At 42.9% G+C, this 10,628-nt stretch overlaps 1 protein-coding gene across 2 annotated transcripts in view; it reads right to left on the bottom strand.

Moving 5' to 3' along the window:
* LMO1 (LIM domain only 1) overlaps nt 1-10,628 on the bottom strand; it is an 81,019-nt gene that overhangs the window by 65,581 nt on the left and 4,810 nt on the right. The window contains exon 2 of one of the 2 annotated variants that reach the window (XM_072422354.1): nt 6,895-7,782. The exons of the other annotated variant lie outside the window; for it this stretch is intronic. Within the exon in view, the coding sequence (XP_072278455.1) occupies nt 6,895-6,916 (22 nt within the window). The 5' untranslated portion in view covers nt 6,917-7,782. The remainder of the gene's footprint in view (nt 1-6,894; nt 7,783-10,628) is intronic. 2 annotated transcript variants of the gene reach the window in all.

The raw sequence follows: 10,628 nt of genomic DNA, 5'->3' as shown, positions 1-10,628 counted from the left end.
CATGAAATTTACTTTGCCTTAAACCCTAACCTCCTTCTAAACCTGTCTCCTACTGCCAAAAAATCTCTTTTGCTTCATCCTTTGGCTGTGGCGGTGCCGGGGTTAGCACGCGGCAAGGTTTCGCTCTATAAAAGTAAACTAATCGTGTTGTTGCTGCTCATACGCATGACATAAAGCTTGTGTGACAGCTTTACGAGGCATCGTAATCAGTCAAATATTTTCACATAAAGATTACTCTACCCAAAAAGATAAAAAATGATTCTGCAAATCCAGTTTTAAATAAGGACGGGATAAACAAGCGCAACATCTTTGTTATTTCTGTATTCCGTATTCCTGTAACTTTGCAGAGTGGTTTACATTTCTTGCAGGCTCTATACTTTATTCACACACATATATAGATAATAACATTTTAGAAGGTTTGGTGGGTTTATGTATGGGGTGAAGGGCCATGATTTGAGTTAGGCTGCTATCATACATGGAGGTGTTTCTAGCACAATTCAATAAACTTAGAGCTTGTATTTTCACCGATAATCCATTTTTGATCCTTTAAAACTTTTTCAATCTAACATCATCCTCATCTTTTTACCTGTATACCGAGTACTGATGAAGCTGTTAAAGGTGTTGACTTGTTTCTTCGGCTATTTTTTGATGAAATAAAAAATTCTGACTTTAAACTGTGAGTTTGGCACCTCTTCTCTATTCATTTTTCTGGTTTCAATTTAGTGTCTGCAGCATTTGGACATTTAGAAAAGTTTCTGTTGGAACCAGAGAAATGCAAAACGCACTTCAGTGGTCATCGGCACACAACATTTCATTGTTTGAATGTAAACATCACAACTGACTCAAACATAAAATTTATAGAATTATTTTCTTCAATAATAAAACTCTGTATTGTCCACTTTTCACCTGAAACTTCTAAATTCCATCCCGTTCCTAATGCTAAAGAGCAGCGGATTGGACACTCTTTTCCAGAGACCCCAAAATGCTTTGTTTCGTTCCAACAACTTCAATATATAATAGAATAAATGAAGAGATTACTCCTGTTTTTTCCTTTAACATTTATGTCCATGGTTTGATGGACTTCAGAAGATTTTCCCATGTTGTACTATTCAACGTCTTTACCATCTGGTCTGACCAATGTCTCTCTAGACACTGATACAATTTCTCTATAACCTGTTCAGATGTTCCAGGTGGGTTAATAGGCAGCGGTATTCATATATCACATCATCGCTACGAGTTTTGTGGAGCTAGGCAATCACAACTAAGAATTTGCAGAACGCAGTAACTAATACCAATGAACCGGCAAGCCAGCAGTCACTGCTCTGTGTGAACTATTGCTCCTTGCAGTTCTCGTTAAGTTCCTAATTATTATTTTTTCCTTTCTGGCAACTAAAAAGTTGGAGGCCCAGTCTTTGATAGGTTCCCTTTGATCTTATATAACTAAAACATACAATAAAGACCATAGGCTGGATTGGCAAAGCTTAACCACAAGGATAAGGATCTTTACTTGTGGTCATGTGATCACCATTTTTAATGTTCATTTAATGTCATTGTGTAAAAAAATATGGATTCTAATCCTTGTGTGTGAGGTTGAGAAATGAGCCCTGCATCTGAAGAAGAAAAGAAAAAAAAAACACAACACAATGTTTTAAATGTGAGAGCTCCGATGAAGAGATTTGTACAGCACAGCAATAAAGTCCTTTGCTTGTACAACTTTTACATTTGAAGGCGAAGAGTCATTTCCTGGCTTTTGTCTTGATGAACAATAACGCAGCTGATTATCTAGAAGACCTCTTTGTGTTTTTTCTTCCTTCCACAAACTTGCAGTCTGTGTTGAGCTGATGCTTGACCCTTTTATACCTCGGTGTATATAATAAATAAAAATTTAGTAAAAGGAACCTTTTAAGAGAACTTTAGAGACTCGGTAACCGCCGGTGCAAAAGTGCACTTTGCAGCATCAACACAACTCCTGCTTTGAGTTCTCAAAGTTGACTAAAGCTTAAAGAAGCGAGGAAGGTACTTGAACAGTGACCCATCACATCCCAGTCTTTGCTCTCGACTTGCCTTTGCCTGCTAAGACGGCTCCCTGCTGCTTTCCTGACAATCATTGTGGAAACACGCTCACTACCATGTAGCCCTTAGCAAAAGATGCTGAAAATGTCACTGATGCTGACAAGATTAAAGGCATCTTTAAGCATAAAAGTATTGATCAGTGGGGCCCTGCAATCTTTTTAACTCAATTCATCACAGCATAATGAAAAATAGACTGCTTTAAAGAGAATCTCCAATTATGACACAGTTATTCCTGAACCATAGGAACTAGAACATTGCTGGTGAGAGCATAAAATACAGGAATATATAAATGGGAAGCCAGGGAGAGTTGAGCTCTGACATTTGTAGGGACTAGATAATTGCCGCTAGGAGCTAACTGGGCCAAATATCAAAAAATAAAATGAAAAGGTAAAAATATAAGTACATTTAGATCAGGTGGCATTGTGCTGTATTATGGAACAGGAAAGTGAGTTCTGTTACCCCGACATTACACAGAAAGCAAAAATGGGGTCGTTACACTTTGGAGTGAGGATTCTGTCAAGTAAATTGTAGGTCATTGAAATGCAAATATTGCTGAATAAGTGAACAAATGTGCTGTTCTTTCCCTTCAAATCCCTCCACAGCTCTTGTCTCACCTACCTACCTGATACACAAATCCCTCCACAGTTCTTGTCCCACTTACCTTTCTACCCTGATAGATAAATCCCCCCTATCCACTCTCTCTGCTCCTCCAATGACCTACTAATGACTTCTTCACTCATAACCTCGTCACACGCATGGCTCCAAGACTTTTCTAGAGCTGCCCCCACTCTCTGGAATGGTCTCCTCGTCCTATTCGGCTTGCTCCTACTTTAGGCTCATTTAAACGAGCCCTCAATACCCAACGCTTCCCCCTCACCTACCCGTCTTCTTCTGTCTCCTAAACCCTCACTACTTCCCACCATTCCATATCCCTCTCCTATTGTGTGATACTTCCCCCACCTCCTAGATTGTAAGCTCTTCTGGGCAGGGTCCTCTCCTCCTCCTGTGTCACTGTCTGTATCTGTCTGTCATTTGTAACCTCTATTTATTGTACAGCGCTGCGTAATATGTTGGTGCTACATAAATACTGTTTATTAATACTAATAACAATAATAATGTATAATACCCTGATTGGTACAAGGCAACGTCAAGTTACCAACAGACATGAGATAGCTGGTGGGAGTTTCAACCAATGAATAATCTTTGCAACAAAAGTCTTTCCAAAATTGTTTATCCTCTGAGAATCGTCAGGAATAATAATGGGAAATCCTGCAAACCCTACCAAGTAATCAATCCTGTACCCAAAAACAATTCTTTACCGAGGGGTATCTATAGAAAAAGATAGATGATATATACAGTCTGATCTTGGCTGACTTCAAACATATTGAAGAATATTTCCCTCCCCATTAGAATTTTCCATTAAAAGATAGTTATCTCATCATTTCTTTATCATTGGCAGTAATACATCTACATATCTCATCAATCTGTCTGCTGGCATCAACAGGAAAGTTGGGGGGGAACTCAGATACTGCTGACCACAAAGTGTCTAATACTTCCAAATTGTGTCGGCAGATCACCGTAACACAACCAGAATGTCACATTTAAGTGTCTGAAGATATTCAATACAAATCTGTCATTGGTAGGGAATTCATTGCGATTCACAGACATCCAAGTCACTAACAGCAGCAAACATTTACAAACATTGAAGCCAGGAACAACATTCACCTACTTACGTTACACACAATATGTCGGGTAGGTGATAAATTTACCCGGACAAGTCATGAGGACTTTTTTTTTTATGTGCCATTGCATTAATTTACATCAGTGGGTTATTTCTTTTCAGTGGTGTTTATATTTTTGCTGAGAGATATTCTTTTTGGAGTCCTGCGGTCCTCTTTCTGCGCATGCACCTTTTCCAGAAAGATCTTCATTATTATAGGAGGACTCCACATATTGTAGCACAACATCCACATAGATCCGATGTAATCTCTATAAAAAACCTTTAGAACTAAAGAAACAAATATTTGGTGATTGTGGCCTAGTGGTCTCATAACTTCCAGGACTCTTTAACCAAACTTATGTATCTATATTAGTGGGCAATTTGATTGGCACGTGTATTTCCAGAAGCCACTGTGACCTTGGCTGGTTTATATTTAGTAAGTGCCCACTCACGATAACTTTATTCTCCCTCTCAACAGAACAGGGAAGAATTAATATTATTAATTAACAGGATTCATATTGCGCCAACATACTATGCAGCTCTGTACATTAACTAGGGGTTGGAAATGATGGACAGGTACAGACAGTGACACAGGAAAAGGAGAGGACCAAATAAACAATCATAGATTTTGCAACATTTCCTCTTTCCCATGCCAATAGAAACCCTTCTGATAACAGTCGGTTGGTTTCAGTTGAGCAGTGATGCTTCGGTTGTGTCATTTGCTAATACAGAGTTTGTAAGGCCACATCCAGGAGAACCGGACAACACATTTACAACATAGGGTCACTCTATATGACCACTAAATTTTCCTACTTCAGCCAATTGTTTTTTAATACTTCTATTACCTTCTGTTCAGTTATTGGGTTGACCCCCCAACAGATTCCTGACATCCCATCAGCTGCTACATTTTGCATGTAAGTAAAATAACTTTAAATACATTCAAACACATCAATGATATGAACAATATCCACCTATTGATTAGACAGAAGGACTCATACAAGGCCCCGTGTCAGTCTGACCATTACAAGGAATGAACCTTTTCTTAGTATTGTTTATGAAATTGTTATATAGATCTAAACGTCCAATCAGTCAGTGATATTGTCAATGTGAACACATCGATATTTTACACAAGGCACAGGCGAGGAAGCCATCTTTCAGTATTAAAAGACAACTTTAAAGATTGAGCCTTCATCCTGCTGCACCAAAATGACTCAATTTTTTTTTTTTGAATGATAATTACCCTAAAAATATAAAGGAAAAATTAGTTCAACATTTTAAAGTTCTAATCAGATGGGTGTCATAAGCAAACATCGCTCCTGGCATGAAATATCCATCCCCTATCCATAGATGAAAACTCAGGACTCAGATGTAAAGTATTTGGGGTCACCCTGTTTTAACATATGCCACATGTGCTACTAGGAACTGGATCAGTTTGGGATAATCAGAATATTAGTCACCTGACAGGTCACATATGATCCACTTGGTTTCATGGTATACAAAAACAGAACATGTATTCTCCATTTGACAAAACATATTGATCCAGAGCTGTCCAAAATTCCTAAATCATAAAATTAAATACCTACAATACCCTATGAAGGTATCAATGACCTGATAATATTACAAGGATTAAATGTGGGGATATCGGGTGGTGGTGATGTGTGATATCAGATATCATGCTGAGAATGAGGATCAGTTTTAAATGGCATTGTTGGGTCGTCATTGTGCACTAAAATCAGTACAGCAACTGCTTTAAATTTATACTGAACTTTGCTAAAACATCTATCAGCGCAATGGCAACAATTAAAATTACCTATATGATTTATTGCACTCAATGATTAATGATATAGAACTGTTATGACCTGTGGCACTGTACAAAACCTTACCAATAAACAACTATAGATGCGTAAAAAAACCCTCGAACGTCAACTATGTCCCATTGTGGCCGCGTGCCTTGAGATGAAAGCTGTCGACACTTCTCAGAGCTGAGCAAAGTGACTTTTGTCAGGTTTCTTGTCATCCTTTTTCACAACATTTGTGAATTTCTGGAGAGCGAGAAGAGCTGCGGTGTCGCACCTGCACCCAGAGAGCTCCAGGAGCCATTTACATCAAACAGGCAAAATGGGAGCTGTTGGCACTCTTTGGTAATTGCTACCTTTTTAAGAGCAGATCAATGTCAGACATCTGTCCGGCTATTAGGGAGTAATTGCCGGCCGCAGAAGCATCTTTTGGAGACGGCTAGGGGAGATTTTAGGTAAAGTGCCTTGGTCGACACTGATCCTACTCTGCAATTCTTTTATTTCAGCTGGCACAGTCTCTAAGCGGCGAGGAACAATTGTTTTTACCAGCTGCCGCTGCTATAAGTGAGACCCAGTGACCAGTCAGGCTCTCTTAGTTTTTAACCCTTCAGCTGCCTGCATTCAGCTGCCGTTTGTCATTCTTTCACCCAAGCATGCACAAATTTAACCCTAAAAACCCAAATTTTTTTAATGCATCGCCATCTTTTCCCGCTTCCGGCTTCATATTTGTGGTATTAGCGTGACAACATTGTTTTCCTTGCTACATGTCACTAAGAACTACAAGATCAAGCCCTTCAAACTTGCCCCTAATTAGCGTTCTTCCGAGACGATCAAAACCCCCCTTCACAACGCAATCTGTGGACGGCTAAAACTTGAATCTCAGCAGCGGCGTCCTTCACGTGCGTCTCATTTAAAAAGTAAATTAGTTTCGCCATAGCCCCAGGATTTGTTTTCCAATCAGCAGGCGCTTTGCTCAATTTATTAAGAGGAGATCTCACGGTAAGATGGGGGGTCGTATGAAGGAAAATCACTTGGGTGAAGAGGTGGTGGTTGTGGTTGGGGGGGGGGGGGTGTTGGAGACGGACGAAGAAATTCTGCAAAATGAAGAGAAATTTTTGTAGACATCAATTGTCATCGGCTGCTGCAGTGACAGCAACACGACTCTATTGTGTTTACTTTCAGCAAGTGACAGAAGCGTCTACAAAGAGACAGCAGCACTAATCTGGATGTGAGGAGACAGAGCTGCCCGCCGCCTCCAATCGCAGGACATGCACCTGAGCGGATAACAATAAATAAGCCACTCACCGTCCTCTTTATCCAACACCATCCTCCCAGAGGCTGCGGGGAGCCCGCTCTCGGATGCCTCCGTCTCCAGAAGGCTCAGCTTACGTTCCAGGCAGCCGAGACGTTACGATGCAGCCGACAGTCCGTCACCAACAACAGTGTGGAGCCCTGATCCCTGCGAACCCGGATCACATTCAGAACCGCTCGACGTGGCTAAATCATAGACACTTCGACCCCCTTGCTCCGGCACCTGGAAAAATTGCATAAACCAAGGCTGCGGTTGGAAGAGGCGATTTTCAAGCACTCGTCTTCTTGGAATAAGATTTGCCTGGATGGATGGTAGGCGATAGCCCTCCGAGGTTACTACGGGTTACGGCTTGAGAGAAGAGAGAGAAGAATATTCCGCCTGTGACAAGGAGACGTGTTTGCTGCTTTTCTCCTCCAATTTATGTGCTGTGTGCTTTTCTGTCGCTGCCAAAGAACTGCACTCATTTCCCAGAGTCCCTAAGATCTCCCTTGTTAATTAAATCAATTCATTATGGTGAGATCTGATTAGCAGTCCTCCCCCCCCCCTCTTTGAATCAATTATTCAATACACAAACATAATTGGCTGTGCAAGGGGTGTCTAAGTATTAGCTTATTTAACTCCAAGGACACTAATTACCCCTAGGGCACCAGAAGTTTTCTCATTAATTTTAACAAAACACAAAAGCACAGCCGGGGAGGGAGGGAACGGGGATGACACCGTCTCATCGTCCAGTCCAAACAGCCGCTGCTCTGTGTGGGGATGCGCAGGGTGGAAACGCTTCCAGATATATTTCATACTCCGTCCATGTGTGTTACCGATCGAGGAGCTGAGTGTTCCGCGGCCACCACCGGGTCACCAAAGGCTCCATCACAGCTCGGCGCCTGGGAATGACAGGGACAGATTGTGGAGTTTAAAAGAATAGTCCATCCAAAATGTCAATGTTTAGTGAATAAGTAAAACCACCTTATATGCCTGGAGGGCTGGTGAAATCCTGAAGTTCTTGGGTCTGTACCCTGCTGTGCCCATTATGAGGGGGTCCCCCCATGCCTGTGCTGGGTTCCTGGGTCTGTACCCCATCTATATCTATTATAAGGGTTCCCCCATCCCTGTTCCTGGGTCTGTGCCCTTCCTATACCCATTTTCAGGGGCTCCACCATCCTTGAGCTGGGTACCTGGGTCTGTACCCCTGCTGTGCCGATTATAAGGGGTTTCACCTTCCCTGTGCTGAGTTCCTGAGTCTGTACCCCTGCTGTGCCCATTATAAGGGGGCCCCACCATCCCTGTGCTGGGTTCCTGGGTCTGTACCCCTGCTGTGCATATTATAAGAGGCTCCCCCATCCCTGTTCTGGGTTGCTGAGTCTGTACCCCTTCTACACCCATTATAAGGGGCTCCACCATCCCTGAGCTGGGTACCTGGGTCTGTACTCCTGCTGTGCCCATTATGAAGGGTCCCACCATTCCTGTGCTGAGTTCCTGGGTCTGTACCCCTGCTGTGCCCATTATGAGGGGCTCCCACCATCCCTGTGCTGAGTTCCTGGGTCTGTACCCCTGCTGTGCCCATTATATGGGGTTTCACCATCCCTGAGCTGGGTACCTGGGTCTGTACCCCTGCTGTGCATATTATAAGAGGCTCCCCCATCCCTGTTCTGGGTTCCTTTGTCTGTACCTCTGCTATACCCATTATAAGGGGCTCCACCATCCCTGTGCTGGGTTCCTGAGTCTGTACCCCTTCTTTACCCATTATAAGGCTCCCCCCCATCCCTGTGCTGGGTTAACATTCACTAAAAGTGCTCCTATTCCCAAACTATAAACATAAGCACAACTTTCCAATTCTTAAGCAGTAAAAAAGCTGTAAATGAAGTCATCACTGACCTTTCTAGCTGCTCATAGTATGAAGTAATTAATTCTCAAATTTCACAACAAAGCCTTTAGAAATTGGTTCAGTGTGTTTCTAACAACTTAGAAACACCTGTTGTGTACACTGGAGGGCTGGCAGGCTTCCAAGATTTTGTTTTAATTTAAAGTAAGAAGCATGAGCTGGGATTTTAGTGTCATGAACTCTGAATATTAGATTTATCCATAATGTTTATAGATACAGAGATAAATGTGGATTATCATGACAGGTTCACATTAAAATAATAGATAGGGAAAGAACTGGGAACTACCAAGGAAGGGGCATAAACTCGGGGGGGGGGGGGGGGTTAAACCAATTTTAAATTGTTACTGATATTCAGGGCTTCTTTAGTGAGATTTCCCCTTATTTATTGGCTGCACTCTGATTGGCTGATTTAAGCACCGCATACGGTACCAAGGAACATGCTGATGAGAGGAGAGAGCAGGACAGAGAGATTCACTCATCAGCCTGCTGCTTCTCCATTTACTGCCCAATCATAGGCTGGGGGAGGGACAAGACCCGTAAGCGGTACTGAACTGTATGGGAGAAAGGATTTGCAGGAATGATTGTCACCTCCCCCTCTCTCTGCTTTGCCCCGGGCACCCCATCCCCAGCACCTGGTATTCCCATCCACTTATCCATGGGGCATCCATAGTCCAATATTTGCCCCCCTCAGATCTTTATTCCTTCAGCATGTTAGCAGTATTTCCCCTTATAGCCGGCACATTATTCTTCTGTTTGGGGATTGTTTGGGATTTTTTTCCCTTTGTTTTGTGAATTTGGAATCTGCAGTCATTTTTCCTAATCCGGTGCTGTGGATTTGGCGCGCAGGGTCTGGTGGTGCAGAAGTTGCCCTTTTGGCAATGCGGCATTTTATCTTCAAAGTGCACCTTGCCTGAGATATGAATGGAGGCAGCAGCTGGTAGCGGCACTGCCAAGCCGTCCAATAACACAGCGGCGCTTCCTTGGCCTGCTCGTTGCTGCAGTGCGCTCATCCTAACATATTACATGCGATGGGGGGGGGGGGGGGGGGGAATGTTCTGGAATGATTGCAGGATTTCTATACAAAGCGGTCATTAAAAATGATAACCCTTCCTCTATGCTGGGCTATACTGACCCCATTAATACATTACGTAACCACTGGAGGTAACCAATATTCCATATTATCAAATCCAGATGGGGTCAGTGCCTGAGGAGCTGAGAGTAAGATGCAGGGTATTTGGGGTCAGGTAGCGGGGCACATATGGTATTGGGGGGTCAGAAGCTTCCTAGGCCATGGGTGTACGTACTTTATCCTAGGTACACCATTATATCTATAGATATTTTGGGGTATCATCCAGATCATTTTTGGGGGTGCTGTGCTGTGGGTAAGCGGGGGTCCCAAACACAGAATATATAGAAAGTCAGAAAATGAAGAGTAAATAATATAGGAGAGGTTCTGTCACATGATGCTGTCATATGATTTGGATTACAAGAAATCGGGGGGGGGGGGGGGGGGGGGGAAGGAACAGTTGGAGGGGCTTAAAGGGGATTATTATTATTATTATCAAAACCTGAACCTTCTCTGCTCTGGGATAAGATCCGGGGAAACACAGAGTAAGTAATGCCAGACTGCAAGGGTGAGGAGTAACAGAGTGCAGGGGACAGGAATACATAACGCACAGCGTGCAGGGGACAGGAATACATAACGCAGAGTGCAGGAATACATAACGCAGAGTGCAGGCGACAGGAATACATAGCGCACAGAGTGCAGGGGACAGGAGAATTGCAGGAACTGAGTGCAGGGGTCAGGAATACATAACGCACAGAGCGCAGGGGACAGGAATACATAAC

The sequence above is a fragment of the Pyxicephalus adspersus genome, chromosome 9 (assembly GCF_032062135.1).
Source record: "Pyxicephalus adspersus chromosome 9, UCB_Pads_2.0, whole genome shotgun sequence".
NCBI lineage: Eukaryota > Metazoa > Chordata > Amphibia > Anura > Pyxicephalidae > Pyxicephalus > Pyxicephalus adspersus.
This window is presented reverse-complemented; position numbering and strand designations above follow the sequence as displayed.